The 20,371-nt window shown below is 39.5% G+C and overlaps 2 protein-coding genes across 2 annotated transcripts; one reads left to right on the plus strand and one right to left on the minus strand.

Moving 5' to 3' along the window:
* Nucleotides 1–17,200, plus strand: LOC101740955 (uncharacterized). The gene is made up of 5 exons (XM_004921752.4): nt 1–260; nt 11,522–11,649; nt 12,270–12,425; nt 16,383–16,458; nt 16,791–17,200. The coding sequence occupies exons 1-5, from the start codon at nt 113–115 to the stop codon at nt 16,904–16,906; spliced, it is 624 nt and encodes a 207-aa protein (XP_004921809.1). The 5' UTR covers nt 1–112; the 3' UTR covers nt 16,907–17,200.
* sage (helix-loop-helix protein 2-like) lies at nt 16,918–19,829 on the minus strand (the record flags this gene model as incomplete). Its single annotated transcript, NM_001294286.1, is given in 4 exon segments — nt 16,918–17,325; nt 18,260–18,392; nt 18,867–19,043; nt 19,367–19,829. Coding segments are annotated over 4 exon segments (705 nt in total). The 3' UTR covers nt 16,918–17,204.
* Between the last annotated feature and the right edge of the window lie 542 nt (nt 19,830–20,371).

Genomic DNA, 20,371 nt, shown 5'->3' on the forward strand with positions numbered 1-20,371 from the left:
TTGAATAAATTGAAAGAAAAACATGTCAAACTTCAGAGTAATTTTCTATTTAATTTATCAAATGCAATAAAATTTGAAATTAAGAGTTTTTTAAATTATTGTGCCCTACAAAATGTGTGATAATTTAGATCCGTCTAGAGTGCGATGCGACGTGTGTCGTACAATTAATTTGGCTAACCACGTAAAACAAACAAAACCAAATATGCAAATTTACGAGAAATGCAGTCCCGCTCAGAAGGTTGAATGCCCACGAGTTACAGGTGAACAAATTTGTAAATGATCCTAAAATAAAATAAAATAAAAACATTAATTATACCAATAAGTAAGTTATGAGCAACTAGAATTTTAAGACTAATATGAAACTTGATTGACATCAAAAATAATTTTGTCACAAATTTAAAGAAACACAATATTTCTGGTTTTCCTTCAAAAATTAATAATTAATAATTAATTAATTCAGAAATAAAGTCAAGTCTCTAGGGAGACGAACTCGATCCACGAGCAGCGCGCAGGACAGAAATTGTTTCTAAACTACTAGGACATCATAATTGGAAGGAACTGATACAACGGATAGTTTGAATCCAACAAATTCTGATACGGCCATTCCTTTTCAACGCAAATAGATGCTTTCCGACAGCGAATTTTTTTAACATTCATTCGGGTCTACAAATTTTATGCTTCTACCTAACCGTAACCAATTTGTGTTTGTTTGGCCTAAATTTAACACTCCATCGTTAGACTTGCGCGCTGTTACTCTGATTATTTCGGGACATGATCTGGCTTTCGTCTATACGACTCCAAGTTCCTGTTTTAAGTAAGAATCTAGGTATTTTTTTTGCAAAGCCCACACGTTTTCGGAAAGAGTTACAGAAGCTGTACCGGTAAAATGGGGTGATTAGGGATTGAGAGGCGAATCGGGAAAAAACCGGGAAAATCTTTCGACGCTCAATATAAGTTTTATATTCGTTGCAAAATCCTCCATTTTTTGTAGTTTAATAGTAGAATGTTGAAAGTTCATAAAACAACTCTGAATATGCATGATAATAGCTGCTAACTTATAAAAAATCGCGTTTCAAATTAACTTCCTGTGGTGGTAATTATTTTAGTGCTAGAAACTTTGCTCTCTTTTATTTATTTGATAATAATAGAAGACGACTATGATTTATAAACGTTATTTAGTGTTTGAACCAGCATATATATTTAAGGTAAGTCTCAGTTGTTATTGGTTTTAATGTATTTGATTAAATAAAAATACATGTACAAATCTGTTGTTTTTGGGGATATTAGGGATGTCTTAGGTACAAATAACAACGAAAAAGGGGTCAATTGGGATGAGAATACGTGAAATGGAAACGACCTAAGTATAAATAGGTACAGGTTTGTAGGGTTGTCTATGTAGTTATAACAATATTTTTTAAATTTGTTGGTAAAACCTGGTTTATTCGAAGCGAAATTGGGAATAAGTCTTTAGTTGAAATAGAAAAGCAATTTAATATAAGTAAGTAGATTTTGCAGAGACATGTAACAAGATCAATGAAATCTCAAGGTGGACAAAAATGTCTAAGTAATACATAATAAAATATTTAATATTTGTTCAGAGTGGGGGTATTCATCTGATTAATCCATGGAATAACCGACACACCTAATCTCTTAACCCAGATAGAAATATCAGCCCCTAAGTACTTACCAATAACGGAGAAATATAAACCGTTTCTAAGAAAGCCCACTATACATGTTTAAATATATATATTTGTTGTTAATGCACTGTCGATTGCACCTATAATTGAGGTGATGTCTGCCATGTACTTTTGTCAGTTTTTCAATTTTTTTTATTGATGATCACTTTGTTGGTGCAACTAAATAAATAAATAAATTAAAACTATATATAAAAATAAAAGTAGTGCCAACCCTAGCAAATTTCTCATTTCGTCCCAATTAACCGCAATTTTCGGGTAAATAGGGATTACACCTATTTTTGCATTTTTTGCTTAAACTGGAATGCTAGTTACATAATTTTAAATTAGACAACAAAGATGCCCCCAAGACTCAATCATTTTGATCCTGATATAGCATTTTAAACATCAACAACTACCTTAAAATTGCTCATAAAGTTGGAATTTGTCCCTAATCGCCCCATTTTACGGTACTGACCAAATTAGTGTACGAAAATAATATTATAAATTATCTATCTGGTTCGCGTGCTTTTCTCTCAAATGTTTTTTTAAACTAAATTCGCTTAGTGAGATGCTTTTTTCCCCTGTTTGCTGTTAGCCTAAGAGGCTAGGTAGGCGAGCTCACGGGCTCCACCTGAGAGAATTTGCTAGCTCTAACAATAGAAGAAGAAGCACTGAAAAGATCCGGCGAGAAACTTAGAGGGCTGGGAGGTGCAATTTCATTTTAAAAATATCACTTTGGCTTATTTTTGAAACGAATTGAGCCTAATGGCATATCATCCATATTCCGGCAACTTAGTGCAATTAACTGACAATTTTAATGCGTAACCGTCACATCACAGTTCCATGAGTCAGCGTGTGTGCGTTTTATATATCAGTCGTCTACAACACATGCGTATGTGCATGTATATACTCTGCTCTTACGCGAATGCTATTTTAGATAGATAACAAAGCGCAGTGGCCGCGTGCGTGTCACTGACTCGCTTTGCTTTTCCACGCTTCAATAAACTAAATGTAGAGTATTTTATTAGTACGAATCTTATGTTGATACATTTATTCTTTTGTACTTAATTTAATACGATCTAGATTGAGAGGCATGGGCGAGGTGATGGCTCAAAAATCCGAGGCACCTAGAAGTTGTTGCTGCGTTTTAGTTTTCGAACGAAATTAATTTTAATTATTAAAATGTTTAACAATCAATGATTAAACTGCAGCAAACTCGTTTTCTACGAACCCCATAAACATTTTGAAAGTAATAAACACTGTAAAGTCAAATAAATGAATGCCTTTTTTAAAATCATAAAACAATTAGAGCGAATTAATTTATATAGATAAAAAATATATGTTCCCATAAATTAACGTTTTGAAGCTAAATAAATAAATATAAACTGACAATTTTTTCATACAAAACAAGTTTACCTCGAATGCTTTATTTCTACCTCCTATTAAAGTGGTTTTTAATTAATCATAATATTTATTATGTACTTACTACTTTACCTAAAAGTTTTCTCTCAATTTTGTCTTTCTGGTCCTAAAAATGTGTTCAATTAGAACGGGACGGATCAAGACAAATTGTACGTGTTCGCAAGTACCAGGTACGCAGATCTTGCTAGAGGTTACGCCCCGTCGAGTAGGTAGCGCGAATTCAAATACAGAGTATTTAATTTCACATGACAATGTATGAATTAATATCTAAAATGAGGTCTTGAAAATTAAAATTTTACTTACCATATATATATTATTTATTTTGTACTATTTTTAGTTTCATTAATAAGTTTATTTCATTATGGCATTTTTGTTTAAGTAGTTCGCTAAATAACACTGTTAATGATTGGGACCGTCTGGTTTGGAGTATCCTATATGAATATTATATCGCATTCTATTTTTCGTAGGTACAGATAGAATATATCTTTGATCTTTAATAAAAAACGCGTGTCAAAGAACGTACAACGAAGGGGGACAAGAAGGGGACTGAATGCACAGATAATTCTAAATCCAAAATTTGTTATTTTTAATACGCTTTTATTAGCTTCAGACGTATGTATGTTTGTAACGGAATCTTTGAACATGATTTTGACTCCCTTCAAAACGTCGGATTGACTCGAAATTTGGTATACTTATTAAGGATCGATGACATTTCAATATTAAAAAAAATATTGAAAAAATTGAAATTTCATTAAAAAATCAAAAATAAATAATATTTAAAAAACCAGTAAAATACGCTTTTATAGAAAATCCAACTAAAAAATAGAAAATATTTTTTTTTTACAATAATTCTTACATACTTACTTTCTAATTTAAATTTATTTTCTATTTTTAGTAGGATTTTCTATATCATTCCGATAGAGGCACCCGTCACGTGCGGACGTGCTCATCGTCCACTCGATCGCCCGGTCTTTGTTCGCCCGGCTTTTGTTAGCCCGGCCATTGTTCGCGCGGCCTGTGTTTGTGGTACATCTGCCGACTAAGTGCTCTTTCTGGAAGTTTTTATTTGTTTTGTTTCCTTTTGTTGTTTCTGTGTTCGTGGTACATCTGCCGACAAAGTGGTTTCCTGCAAGTATTTATTTGTTTTGTTTCTTTTCGTAATTTCTGTTTTGTTGTGCTTTTTCTTTGTCCTGTAGTAATCGCGCCGCATTGCCACCTGTGTTCAATAGAACCGCTCAGGTCCGAGAAGTTGGGGCCTCGCCGCAAGGCGAGTGTTTTCAAGACCCGGGGCCGCCCCACCTGGGTACTCAGCGATCATGGACGCTGTATTCGCGGAATTCCTCCGACTTCGCCACCCACAGCTCGCCTCGGAGTTTTTGGCCTTCAAGGCCAATCACACTGCGAGCCCTCTCGAGGACTCCGCCGCGCGCGCTGCTCCTGCGTCGCCTGTACCTGCGTGCAGAGCTTCTGCATTGAGCACCGCAGCCTCTGTCGTGCCTGCCGCTCCCGTGTCGCCTATACTGGCGAGAAAAGCTGCTGCGTCGTCCGCCGTGACCATCGTTTCAGCTGAGCGATCATCCGCGGCCTCCGTCGCGCCCTCTAAAACACCTACACTTGCTCGTAGGTCGCCTGCACCCGCCTCCTCGTGCTCCGACTCTGACTCGGACATGGAGGTCGACCTCGCCCCCGCCTCATCGACGGATGGATTCACCCTGGTACAGAAGGGTAAGAAGCGTGCCGCGGAGTCTCGAGCTCCCGCGGCCGCTAAAATTAGCAAAGCCGTGAACGCGTCGCGCCCCCGCCCTCAGACTCCCGTTGCGCCCCCAGCCCGTGCCACTCCGTCGCCGCGTCCGGTGACACAAAATAAAACCCAGACCCCTCCCCCGGTTATCCTTCAGGAGAAGGCAGCTTGGGATCGAGTTTGCCTGGCCCTTAAGGCCAAAAATATAAATTTCACGAATGCCCGTAACCTCGCGAACGGCATTCAAATTAAGGTTCAAACACCCGACGACCATAGGGCCCTCTCTTCTTACCTCCGTAAGGAGCGTATAAGTTTCCATACGTATACGCTCCAGGAGGAGCGCGAACTCCGCGTTGTAATACGCGGAATCCCTAAAGAGTTAGATGTAGAGCTCGTAAAAGCCGACCTGTTAGAACAAGGCCTACCAGTGAATTCTGTGCACCGTATGCACACCGGTCGCGGTAGGGAGCCATATAATATGGTTCTAGTCGCTCTCCAGCCTACCCCCGAGGGTAAGAAAATCTTTAACACACAGACCGTCTGTAGGCTCTCTGGTATCGCTGTCGAAGCCCCCCATAAAAAAGGCACTCCTAGCCAGTGCCATAACTGTCAATTGTACGGGCACTCTTCCCGTAACTGTCACGCGCGCCCCCGATGTGTTAAGTGTTTGGGCGATCACGCCACGGCCCTCTGCGCTCGCGACCAAAAAACCGCGACGGAACCGCCTAGCTGCGTCCTGTGTCGAACACAGGGTCACCCCGCGAATTACCGCGGATGCCCCCGAGCCCCTAAAATAAATCGCCGCGTCGCCCGCCAAAACCGCCTCCGAGCTTCCGGCCCAGACATCAAAGCCTCGGCACCCTCTGCGTCGCAGGCTAAGCCAGCGTTCGTTCCGGCGGCGGTGCCCAGTGTCTCGGCCTGGGCAAAACCGCTGCCGTACACGAACACGGCTACAACTCCCTCCTCCGCGATTCGTCCCGCCCCCGCGACTCGTCCCTCTCCCGCGACTTGCCCTCCGACCGCGTCCGACAATCTCGCTTTAGCGATCGACTTCTTTCAGTCGATCAACTTTGAGCGCGTTAACGCTTTGGGCGACGCCATTCGCGCTGCCTCCACTGCACAACACTTTATCGCCGTTGTGCAGGAATACGCCGACGTATATGCGTCATTAAATACGTACGTCCTCCCCTCACTCCGCCGGTAATCAATGGCGTATATAAGTAGAATAAAGCCCCTATCCGTAACGATAGGATTTTTTAACGCTTACGGTCTCGCAAATCAACGTGATCAGGTTTCTGACTTTTTGCGTGACCACCAAATTGATATCTTTTTAGTGCAGGAGACCCTACTTAAGCCCGCGCGCCGTGACCCTAAAATCGCGAATTATAACATGGTCAGGAACGACAGGCTCTCTGCCCGTGGTGGTGGTACCGTCATTTACTATAGAAGAGCCCTGCATTGCGTCCCGCTCGATCCTCCCGCGCTCGCTAATATCGAAGCATCAGTGTGCCGAATCTCACTGACGGGACACGCGCCGATTGTTATCGCGTCCGTTTATCTTCCACCGGATAAGATCGTTCTAAGCAGTGATATCGAGGCGCTGCTCGGTATGGGGAGCTCTGTCATTCTGGCGGGCGACCTAAATTGTAAACACATCAGGTGGAACTCACACACCACAACCCCGAATGGCAGGCGGCTTGACGCGTTAGTCGATGATCTCGCCTTCGATATCGTCGCTCCGCTAACCCCGACTCACTACCCGCTAAATATCGCGCATCGCCCGGATATACTCGACATAGCGTTATTAAAAAACGTAACTCTGCGCTTACACTCGATCGAAGTAGTTTCAGAGTTAGATTCAGACCACCGTCCCGTCGTTATGAAGCTCGGTCGCGCTCCCGATTCCGTTCCCGTCACGAGGACTGTGGTGGATTGGCACACGCTGGGCATCAGCCTGGCTGAATCTGATCCACCATCGCTTCCGTTTAGTCCGGACTCTATCCCGTCTCCTCAGGATACCGCTGAAGCCATAGACATCGTAACGTCACACATCACCTCGACATTAGATAGGTCATCGAAGCAAGTTGTAGCGGAGGACTTCCTTCACCGCTTCAAATTGCCCGACGATATTAGGGAACTCCTTAGAGCTAGCCTCGATCCGTGCGTACGATAGGTATCCTACCGCGGAAAATCGTATTCGAATGCGTGCCCTACAACGCGACGTAAAGTCTCGCATCACCGAAATCCGAGATGCCAGATGGTCTGATTTCTTAGAAGGACTCGCGCCCTCTCAAAGGTCTTACTACCGCTTAGCTCGTACTCTCAAATCGGATACGGTAGTAACTATGCCCCCCCTCGTAGGCCCCTCAGGCCGACTCGCGGCGTTCGATGATGACGAAAAAGCAGAGCTGCTGGCCGATACATTGCAAACCCAGTGCACGCCCAGCACTCAATCCGTGGACCCTGTTCATGTAGAATTAGTAGACAGTGAGGTAGAACGCAGAGCCTCCTTGCCACCCTCTGATGCGTTACCACCCGTCACCCCGATGGAAGTTAAAGACTTGATCAAAGACCTACGTCCTCGCAAGGCTCCCGGTTCCGACGGTATATCCAACCGCGTTATTAAACTTCTACCCGTCCAACTCATCGTGATGTTGGCATCTATTTTCAATGCCGCTATGGCGAACTGTATCTTTCCCGCGGTGTGGAAAGAAGCGGACGTTATCGGCATACATAAACCCCGTAAACCAAAAAATCATCCGACGAGCTACCGCCCGATTAGCCTCCTCATGTCTCTAGGCAAACTGTATGAGCGTCTGCTCTACAAACGCCTCAGAGACTTCGTCTCATCCAAGGGCATTCTTATCGATGAACAATTCGGATTCCGTACAAATCACTCATGCGTTCAACAGGTGCACCGCCTCACGGAGCACATTCTTGTGGGGCTTAATCGACCAAAACCGTTATATACGGGAGCTCTCTTCTTCGACGTCGCAAAAGCGTTCGACAAAGTCTGGCACAATGGTTTGATTTTCAAACTATTCAACATGGGCGTGCCGGATAGTCTCGTGCTCATCATACGGGACTTCTTGTCGAACCGCTCTTTTCGATATCGAGTCGAGGGAACCCGCTCCTCCCCACGACCTCTCACAGCTGGAGTCCCGCAAGGCTCTGTCCTCTCACCCCTCCTATTTAGCTTATTCGTCAACGATATTCCCCGGTCGCCGCCGACCCATTTAGCTTTATTCGCCGACGACACGACTGTTTACTATTCTAGTAGAAATAAGTCCCTAATCGCGAAGAAGCTTCAGAGCGCAGCCCTAGCCCTAGGACAGTGGTTCCGAAAATGGCGCATAGACATCAACCCAGCGAAAAGTACTGCGGTGCTATTTCAGAGGGGAAGCTCCACACGGATTTCCTCCCGGATTAGGAGGAGGAATCTCACACCCCCGATTACTCTCTTTAGACAACCCATACCCTGGGCCAGGAAGGTCAAGTACCTGGGCGTTACCCTGGATGCATCGATGACATTCCGCCCGCATATAAAATCAGTCCGTGACCGTGCCGCGTTTATTCTCGGTAGACTCTACCCCATGATCTGTAAGCGGAGTAAAATGTCCCTTCGGAACAAGGTGACACTTTACAAAACTTGCATAAGGCCCGTCATGACTTACGCGAGTGTGGTGTTCGCTCACGCGGCCCGCACACACATAGACACCCTCCAATCCCTACAATCCCGCTTTTGCAGGTTAGCTGTCGGGGCTCCGTGGTTCGTGAGGAACGTTGACCTACACGACGACCTGGGCCTCGAATCAATTCGGAAATACATGAAGTCAGCGTCGGAACGATACTTCGATAAGGCTATGCGTCATGATAATCGCCTTATCGTTGCCGCCGCTGACTACTCCCCGAATCCTGATCATGCAGGAGCCAGTCACCGTCGACGCCCTAGACACGTCCTTACGGATCCATCAGATCCAATAACCTTTGCATTAGATGCCTTCAGCTCTAATACTAGGGGCAGGCTTAGGGACCCCGGTAACCGTACTCGTCGAACTCGACAAAGAGGTCGACGTGCAACCTAACCCATGCATCAGCCCGCTGAGTTTCTCGCCGGATCTTCTCAGCGGGTCGCGATTCCGATCCGGTAGTAGATTCATTCGCGAAACAATTGCTCTTGAGTTGTTAGGTCTCCTTCGGAGGCGCTCGGGCAGTTGTTAGCAAATCCCACCCCTCTTGGCTGAGCCTTTGCTCGCCCACCTGTCCTGGTGAAACTGGAAAGGCCTTCGGGCCACCAGTAAACTTTCAATCATAAAAAAAAAAGGATTTTCTATAAAAGCAAATTTTGTTAGTTTTTTTAAACTATTATTTATTTTAATAATACTTGCTGCCTTTCTGCCAGACAGTCGGGCATATGTTTATTCAGTACTTACTTGAGTTCAAACACACTATTATATGAATTCCGTTTTCATTAAAAAATTAATACCTCACCGACAATTTTTCATCAACAGTAAATTTGCGAGATGAACGTCATTCCCACCAGTTTTTAATCTGTTTGGGCAAAGAAAAGCTCCCTTTTTGTTAAGCTCAAGTATGCTTCAAGCTGAAATAAGTAGCGCATACCACAAATACACAAGTCAAAGTGCGGAAGCGCCAAATATTTAGTGGTATCAGGTTAAATCAAAAGTCACGGGCGAACCCTGTTATATATATTAGCTCTATTTTAAATATAGCTCTGGGAGGGTAGACTTACCCTACTGAAACATTACTTCAATACTCGAGAACATAAACGCGTCCACTGAAAACTGAAAATAATTCATAGTCAAAAACAGGTTTAAATGCACATGCATTGATTGCGCCCGCCTAATAAGTTAAACAAGATTGGTACGACTACTTATTTCTACTCCTAAGCAATCCAGGGTACTGGCTTGAAGGGTATGATAGTCGTTGGGTATCTTGGGTAATGAATAACTTAAGCACTTGACTGAACACCATTCTCTCATTAGGCGATAACAAAAAAGAAGCATTTAAGAAAAGTGTATCATTGTTCATTGAGACTAAAACTAACCCAGTTGACCTGTGAATTTCACAAGACTCTCAAAAACACTCATTGGATAATTAATGATCAATGTCATTATTATCTAAAAAATAGGAAATTAAATTTTACTACTAACGACATTTTCTACTCTGGTGGCCACCAATGATCTATCACTGGGTGGGCTCGTCTGCTCATAGATATCGATTTACTTTTTTTAAACACGACATAAATAATAAAACCTATATTTTTGTATGACTAAAAATGAGATTTTTTCGATTACAGTACTCACTATTTTCAATTATATCAATCAAATTAAATTGTAAATTACAATTCATAAACGTTACATTTATATAGAATTATCTGTTATCTGTATGTAGGATTTGTATTATCTGTAGTAATAAAACTGGGTGTGTGTAGGACAGAGACCGCGAATTTTAGCATTGCGCCCCGAGTGAGCACGAAAACATGAATGAAACTGTCGCTGTAACAGAGCGTACGAATGCTCTACATTTTACACAATCGACCTCCTAACGTTCCTAACGTCCTAGTATTTATTACAAATTATGTAACTCGTTCCTTTTGTTTTTGACTTTATTCGTTCGTGGTAGGTAGGTAGGTAGCTTCAATAACTGTTTTTTTTTCGTAAAGGAATTTACATTGTAACGATGATAAATTTATGAGCAAGATGAACACGTAACGCTATTTTGCTATCAAAATGCACTTCGACTAATCACAAAGAACACATCGTTTGACCGTTTCTTACTTTAAGCTTGCTCAAAAAAAATTATATGAGCCGTAATTATATTTTTGTTTAGTTTAAAATAAACTCTTATTTAATTTACATTTTCAACATTGCGTCATTGACATACTTTTTGCAAATATTTGAAAATAATCGCCCTGGACATTAAAATTTTTTATTTTATGTAACTTGCCTTTAAATAAACTATCTTTGTTTTTGAGAATGGTTCCCAAGGAGAGCTCCATACTTGGATATATTCTTACTTTTAGACCTTGCACTCGTATATCATCGCCGTGTCTCCCATTACAATAATAATGTAATAAATAGCATTCATTATCTCAAATTATGTATACAGACGCGATACATTTACATAAGTATCATAATATCATATGCTAATAACACAATAATATGATAATTACAGATTGCGTAAACTTCTCAACGTCTTTGCGATCCTGGTAATATGAATTCAATCTTAAGCAGCCACCCCCACATTGACGCTTCTAGTTTCTTTATCAATAATTACTTCAATTACCTTTTTTTTCTATTTTAAACAGTAACAAAAATAAAAACTTCACAAAAAAAATATCCGTTAAAATTGTCTCTACACACTGATTTCGTTAGTTGCAAATACTTTACTTGAAATAACACGCTATAAAATGTCTTTGGCGTTACAAAGTCTACGTTTTTGATTACAAGCTGGAATTAGAAAATAGGGCTTGGTCGATGATAATATTAACTGATATAGAATTAATTGTACAGAACGAATGAGGTATAGAAGTCATAGTAGGTTTAAATAATACGTCCAAATTTAAAAAAAAACATTCTGAGAATTATTCTTTACAGACTGAGTACATACCATTACGAGTATAATAATGATTACTCAATAATCTACTGCTATGTTCCAGAGCTTCCGTTGAGTCCAACATGCATTAAGGTTTGCAGTAGAGAGGAATATAAGTTACGCAAAAGTGGTAAAACCATCACGCATCGCGTTCCATACTACGCACACGGGAAATTGTTATACGCTGTCAAGGTAAAATAATTTGTATTATTAAAATATCTTTGCCTAGGGCTAGTTTAAGAAAATAAATGAGTATGTACGGACTCTATTTTGTCACAGAACAAACTAATTATGATTATGATGTCTTTTAAAGAGGAAACTACGCTTTTAGTAAAATGTAGTAAAATAAAATCGGTACTACAAGTAATTTGACAGTTATATTGTAATAGGACTCTGTTCGATAAACACGATTCAGAAAAACAAATGATCTATCAACACAATAGTAAATAATATTAAATATCCTGGCTGAGCCTTTGCTCGCCCACCTGTCCTGGTGAAACTGGAAAAGCCTCCGGGCCAACAGTAATCTTTCAATCACAAAAAAAAAATTACATATCTTCAAATTCGTAATTTCATAGAAAACTCAAAACGGATGCAGAACCGTTTGTATTTATTATTTTAATGAATATGTAAAACCTAAGACAAGTATCTATTGAAATTCCATTCAACAGTTTTATTTTAAGGCATGAATTTAAAGTCTATATATTTCATTGAAATTTATTCAACAGTAAGCTATCAACTTTGTAAGCATACCTCCTCCCCGTTTCATCGTCATTAGTAGTCTACTAGATTTATTAGATACCTCCTTGCAGGCTGGCATCCTGGTAGGAACGGTTTACTTCACTTACACGCAGGGAGTGTGGGGCGACCAACAAGACGTCACGGAGTGCATTAAACGTTGGCAAGAATACATACGAAGTATCAACACCCGACGCCCGCCTACTTTTGATCAATGTGGAAAGGTTATTGTACGTATAGCGGTTGATATAAAGATGATTTTAGCGTAAATTAAAAGATTCGAATAAGTTGGTTGCTTCTCATCGCTACCTCCAGTCCAATTATGCGATCCTAGTAGAAACGATTACGTCATCAGTTACTTACTAGTGGATGGACATGGAAAACTCGTTTTTAACTGATGATGATATGAAAAAAGTTGGTGCTATAATGTAAATCAGAGATGAATCATAGGTAAATAAAATGTTATAAAGACGATGCCGAATGATTATGATATAAAAATGAATGCAATCTTTAATTTTTTTTTATGTACTATAATTTAATTTTACTCAACTATAAAATTTCATAAAGACAACCTAGGTACTGAGTTTCTCGGCGGAACTTCTCAGTGGGTCACGATTCCTTCCAATTTCGTGGTAGATTCAGCGAAGCACTGCTGTTGCTAGGGCAGGCATTTGCAAAGCCTGTCAGGTTCAGCCCTGGGTACCTCCCCGGAGAAGCTGAAGTAGCCTCTGAAGACTATAAGCGATTAGATAGAAAAAACAACTATAAAATTTACAAATTTAATTACTTGACTCCAAAAAATAGCCCAGTTGCAATCTTTCTTAAGCTTTAATTAATATATGACTTATCATTTATTTCTATAGTACTTGTCTATTACTAGTCTAAACAGCGTTCGTCATTATTCAATAAAACAATTATCTTTTCCACCATATATCGAATAAAAACTAGCGTATCCACTATATAAGCGCCTTGAAAGTTTCGAATGAGTCTTAAAAATTCTTAGCAGTCTTAACTGCTACTAAATTATGCGGTCCTGGTACAAGATAGACCCAATCTCGGCAATACAGGCTCATACGTATCGGAAGGTGCTGCGATGTAGTAAACGTCTGCTTCCGACGAAAGCCAGCGGCGTATTACAGATTACACGCGATCGCTTAGCGAATATTGACTCGTGCTTACTTAATTCAGTTTAGATTCTTTAATAATAAATACAAGTCTAATAATAAATATGTACCTAGATTGTTAATAAATGTTAATTCTACTGAATACAACACATTTATACTTTTGTACTGTGTGCGTGACATTGGCAATGATTGAGAATGTATTATTGAAATTAATATAGAACTCATTAAATACTAAGTTTTAATCATCAAAAGTAAGTATGTGTTTGTATTGAATTATTAACTAATTAATAATTTAGTATTTATTAAGACAGAATTTTGACTACATAAATGTTCAAGTCTTGCATAAAATAGTTGTGGCATGAGTCTGAGATTTATGTATCAACTGACAATTGATAATGTATTTGTTAAGTTGGGACGTGAAAATCTGTTTAATAATCATCAATCATGTCAGCACAGTCTGTGTTAGCAATAACCACTTACCGGTCCATAAGTAAGCATCACTTTCCCGCTAATTTTTGGCGAGCAGCCGTCACGCATTTCAGCTTAAAGGGTGAGACAGCTGTTATACAATGCAATTGACCTCATATCTCAAGCTGGGCGATGATATTTGTATATGAGCTCCAGTGACCTGTAGTCCACCCACACCTAGTAAAATATATATATATATATATATATATATATGTTATTGCTTAAATGGGTGGATGAGCTCACTGTCCACCTGGTATTAAGTGATACCGGAACCCATAGAAATCTACAACTTAAATGCCGCCACCAACCTTGAGATATGAGTTATTAGATCTCAGTTTTTATTACAGTAAACGGCCCCTACCCCTCTCCAACCGAAACGCATTACTGCTTCACGGCAGAAATAAGCAAGTTTTTTTTCCTACCTAAGCTGAGAGCCTTGAGAGGCTATATCAGCGTAACCTTAACTAGTAGGTGAGCTCACGGGGCTCAAACCTAACGATGTTGCTAACACGAACCCTAGCAAGAGCCGTGCTTCACAGAATGTACCACCGGATCGGAACGCGACCCACTGAGAAGATCCGGCGAGAAACTCAGTGGGCTGTGTCTGAGGGTTAATTTACTCATCGAGCCCTTCGTCGCAAGCGACGGGTTCGACGGAACGATGACCGATGTTTGAGGTACCTAAAAGCACCGTTAGTGGATCAGGAGGACCCGAAATGACGTCTCTGGGGCGACGTCGACTGCTTTCCATTCTATCTGCAGGATCGGGAATGTAGTTAACGGCGGCCACGATGAAAGGGTTCTCGTGTCGTGCCGCTTTATCGAAGTGGGGTAGGCAGGGTGGTGGTACCTACCCGTGCGGACTTACAAGAGGTCCTACCACCAGTATTTACGCAAACTATAATTTTGCGGGTTTGATTTTTATTATACGATGTTATTCCTTCACTGTGAAGTCAATCGTGAACATTTGTTAAGTAGGTATTTCATTGATAAAATTCATACCCGCCGGCGGGATTGGAACACCGATGCATAGCTACATACGAATGCACCTGCGTACGTCTTATCCTTTTTTTTTTTTATTGCTTAAATGGTTGGACAAGCTCACAGCCCACCTGGTGTTAAGTGGTTACTGGAGCCCATAGACATCTACAACGTAAATGCGCCACCCACCTTGAGATATAAGTTGTAAGGTCTCAGTATAGTTACTACGGCTGCCCCACCCTTCAAACCGAAACGCATTACTGCTTCACGGCAGAAATAGGCAGGGCGGTGGTACCTACCCGCGCGGACTCACAACAGGTCCTACCACCAGTAATTACGCAAATTATAATTTTTGCGGGTTTCACTTTTATTACACGATGTTATTCCTTCACTGTGGTCACGACGACTCATCATTCAATTCATTAATTACTTTTAGATCTTTCTAATAATCTTTCCCTTTTGTTCGCATTTTTCTAGTATTTATTTTCATAAAATCTAAAAACGGGCAGTGAGTACATAGCATTATGTCATGGAGTTTATAGTTTCTCGCCCTTTTTAGGTATAAAAGATAACGTTAGACTTTTAAATATACTTGTTGTTAAATAAATTCATATAATTTGGTAGAATTATTAGCAAATTCCAACCTTCGAGAGGCTCTGTACGCAAATTAGTGGATGTTGTGTGTTGATTTATCATTTAAAATTGTGTAAATACGGGGAGGAAGTTCATCCTACGCTCTGATATCTATCTAGTAACTGGGTCATGTCATAAAGTTGACAATGATACGTTACAAGGATAAATATTGCGATTTTTTTTGTGTTTTAATAGTTATCGTATTCAACCTTAAAATTTACAACATAAAAACTTATTCTGGTAGATAAAAAACACACCTACTCTGCCTATAATGGATTTTATAAATAATTCCTTCAATCTACTTTGAATTTGGACCATGTTAAATTTAAAAGTTGTAAATAACTTCTAGGCTTACAAAATGTGTTGAATAAGGTTCGCCTTTGAATTTGCATATAAGTTAATTGCCCACCTACTTACTGCCAAGTGGCTACGGGCGACCATAGACATAACAACATGAGGACCACATCATCGTGGTCAAAAGGATAAGACGCCCGGTACATTCGTGTTAAAGCGATGCACCGGTGTTAGAATCTCAGGCGGGTACCAATTTTCTAATGAAATACGAACTCAACAAATGTTCACGATTGACTTCCACGGTGAAGGAATAACATCGTGTAATAAAAATTAAACCCGCAAAATTATAATTTGCGTAATTACTGGTGGTAGGACCTCTTGTGAGTCCGCGCGGGTAGGTACCACCACCCTGCCTATTTCTCCCATGAAGCAGTAATGCGTTTCGGTTTGAAGGGTAGGGCAGCCATTGTAACTATACCTGAGACCTTAAAACTTATATCTCAAGGTGGGTGGCGCATTTACGTTGTAGATGTCTATGGGCTCCAGTAACCACTAACACCAGGTGGGCTGTGAGCTCCTCCACCCATCTAAGCAATAAAAAAAAAATAAAAAAAATTACGTAGTAATATTGATGTTCTCTACCTATCGCCACTCTGATAAATTAAATATTTCCTTCTTTTTTTTCAGAGGAAAGAATCGACCGAGAGCATAGTAGCACCCATTTATAATATTTACAAAAGTTTAGTCACAACTTGTTTTTCTGGTAAATATTTTTGTATACTCTAGTTAAAAGAAGTAGATAGTCTCTAGTTAAAACAAGTTCCACCTCAGACGCACCATCAATCCTGAAAAGTGATTTTCAACTTTACTTATGACCGACGAGCTAATGTAAAACTTATTTCGAATCGCAATTACAGAGCTCTTTAACAATCCATTAACATTAATGAATAGTTACAAACAAGTGACATTAGTAAAAAGTCAATAAAATAAACTTAGTAATTTAATTTGGTTGTTTTATATACATACATACAATACATACAACTGTCACTGTAATTTGGAAGGGTTTTAATGTGAAATGTTGTTCCCCGTCTCTAGGCGTTGCTAAGTTGCCACTTGTCGTTAAATGTGCCTACATCGACTACCTAGAAGCGTTGGAAAAGCGAAAAGAAGAGTTGGAGAAGGAGAGGAAAATAAAAAAGTCGAGTCAATGAAAACGTAATTATTTTATGTTCTGAATATTTATATTATGTTATTTAAACATGAAAACAGCAAAGAAAGCATAGTTACATACTTCTGAGAGTTCTCTTATATTCGTATAAAATTGTTAAACTTAACATTAATAAGTAATTGTTAAAATGCACCTTATAAGTATTGTTTGTTGATTTTATACATTTTATTATATTTTAATATATTTATAGCCCGAATGTTTTTACATTTATATTAATATTTTTATTGCCCCATTTTGTCAATGTATGTACCTAAATATAACGATACAATATCTAAAAGTTCTTAGTATCTCTGTTGACGCCTTCGCATATCAGAAGCGTGAACTTCGAAAAATGCAGAGTTCTCGTCTGGTGTGCCGCCTGCAAGCATGTACTCCAAGTGGCGAATGTAACAAATTGCTATTCTGAAGAAAAAAAACACGTATACTTAAAATACCTTTAAATACCTTTTGATATTTTTAACTGTTTTTAACTGGACAAATAGGTACTTTAGTTGACTACCGCCTAGAGGCTAAAATGATTGATAAATTGAACACAATTTACGAAATAATTCGCATAACAACCTACCTACATCAATACGTATATAAAACATATATGTCGGTTTTTAGGGCAAAAATTCAGAACAATGAGTGATTGTTGAAAAATTGTCACATAGCTGATAAAACGGTTCTGTTTTTATTGCGCAAAGCTAGAACAGGATATACAGTAGGTACTTCGCGGGTAACGTAATAGGCCCTTAATACAAAAATCAAGTTAATTTGACGCTATGTGAAATAAAAGACAAGTTTTGATTTTAGTCGCTAAATTAATTAAAAAAATATATTCCTAAACGCAGTATTTATCACACGATCTTTACATTTCGGCCATCGCGAGGAAATGTTATTAAAACATGCAACCTCTTGGGAAGTGTATCCTCTTCCAATCGTGCTCTCTTTTATTGCCCTTGTAGGCAGACGAGCATAAGATCCACCTGATGGTGAGTGGTTATCGTCGCCCTTGGACTTCAGCAATGCCAGGGGCAGAGCCAAGCCACTGCCTACCGTTTAATACTCTCCACAAGCCTCGTTTGAAGAAGGATATGTCATGCTCCTCGCGGCAGGCGGTGGTAACCTTATCCCACAGAAGGAGTCGACTCGTATTGGTACATTACTTGCAATTTTTTTTATTATTTACCTTAGACATGTTCCCTAGTTTTGCCTTTGCCTTAGAAAAACAGATTAGCTGTTTTTTTTTTATTATGAGAGCCAGTCTGCGCTTAGCGCCACATAGATTACGTTGTAGCCTGCTTTCGATGACGTTAAAAAAGTATTCGATTTTGGTTTTATTAAAACAACGTACCTCAAACACTCGATTTTGGAGTATTTCTTTTTGGACGGTTTGGTGACGGGCAGTTTTGATCTTAAGAGATCAAACGCGCGATTCATGTCACGCATTCGAGTCCTTTCTCGGTCACATGCAGTTTTCTTGTATTCTGAAACATCGTTAAAAATGCGGGCTTCAAAATTGTGCACTGATTTTCACGAAATATAGACGTGGCGAAAAACATCTTTAGTCTGTTCATTGAGTCGTCTTTTAATTAAAGAAATGTAACTTAATTATAGGCGTAATAAACATAAATATGGGTTGTAGAGTTTTTTTTTAAATCCTGCACGTAATTTTCCCGATTACATTGGTGCATTGTATAACTAGGATAGTTGCCCCGTGGCATTCGTGGAAAAACTCTCATTAATTACACGAAATCACTAAGGTCCTATCCCATAAAAACAAAGGATTGAATTCATCACTTCTAAAAAGGTTTCAACTTCAAAGGCGCTGCGAGAATGTCACAAATATTCTACCAAGAATTAAAAGTCCGCAAAGCTGTATGTATGTAAGAGTGTATCGTTTATTTATTTTTAACTCAAGGGTATTTGTTGTCATTAACATAAGAACAGAAATGAAATACCTCGTTCCAACTGCAAGGCTCTTTCCTTTAAGCTCAAGATCGTATCGTGGTTGGAGTCGTCATTAGTTTTCATGTTGTCCTGAGAGTCCTGCGAGTAGTCCAACGAGGACTCGGAATTAAGAGTTTCCTGACCCACTACGGTGTCACGAACGTATTCGTGCTCATAGTAACGCGGACCTGAGGAATACCATATTTCTAAACGTTAGGTATTATTACATAATCGGAGCGAAGATAATTTGGGACAATCAAACGTTAAAAACGGTCCAAAAAAAGTTATCAAACATGTTTCCCAGATTTGATTTTGATACCGTTTACAAATTTACATTTTATATTAGCTAGGTATATATTATTTGTTCGAAATCTAGAGAGATGGTCTGTTCCTACATTAATTTAACAACTTAGAACATGTCAGGTTAATACTTGAAACGCAAAAATAAAAATGTAGACACTAGACAGGAATTATTGGCAACATTTTCCATCATTGTCCGTCTTAAACTTACCTTCGTGATTGCTAGGCTCGAATTCGTGAGGCCTGAAGTATGTTATCCTCTTGGGCTCGTAATCTTCTAGCACATACGACCGATGATGGGAAATCGTTTTATCATACTTCTTATGAGAAAACGTGTGTTCTTCCTTCGGTTTGTCGTCCTGCCGTCCTATTTCTAGAATAACTCTTTCTTCCACTTCTCTCTTTTCTTCTTGGTCTTCTTTGACAACGGTGTAATTAGCTATCAGAGGCAAAGGGGCCTCATCGTCGTATGTTTGATTGTACATTACGATTTCAAGAAAAATTTTGCTATGTTGATATTCATATAAGTACCTGTAGTTGAAAACAACCTCCAAGATATTTTGTTTCAAAGTAAATTTAATGATGATTTATTAATGTAAACATTTTCACAATATTTTATAACTAAAAACTAGACGTATTGACAAGTGGTGCGTGTGGCGACTACCTGTTTGAGGCTGTTTGTTGTTAAGACTGTGTCATCCACTCCTGTGTTCTATTGTGATGCATATTCGATTAATGTTGCGTACAGTTTTGTGTACACAGTTGGTGTTACAATTTTTCGTTTTGAAGAGGGCTCGGAGTCTTTTGTTTTGTCGTCTATTGTCACGACGTGGAGTATGGTGGGGGCGTTAGGAAATTTCTTTTTATGTATTCTCTTTAAAAATCTACACCAATGCTGTTTGTTCTCTTAACATAGCGATGAATTTAGACGATCATCCACAAAATTTGGGCGTACCTCCGATTTCTATACGGTGTCATATACTATATTGATTCATTTCTTAATTTAAAACTTGTAATAAAAACTAAATAACACAACCCTAATTTGTGTTTTTGTCAAGATTCATAGCGACAACACGAAAGACTATGTCCAATGAGGTTTAGACTTCTAATCGGAAGCTACATTCTTTGGTTCTACGAAGAACTTAATAAGACAAAACTAGAATGTGGGAATTTAGATTCCAATATCTCTATTAGAAAAATATTAATGAAATTAAAA

The sequence above is a fragment of the Bombyx mori genome, chromosome 25, assembly GCF_030269925.1.
Source record: "Bombyx mori chromosome 25, ASM3026992v2".
Lineage (NCBI taxonomy): Eukaryota > Metazoa > Arthropoda > Insecta > Lepidoptera > Bombycidae > Bombyx > Bombyx mori.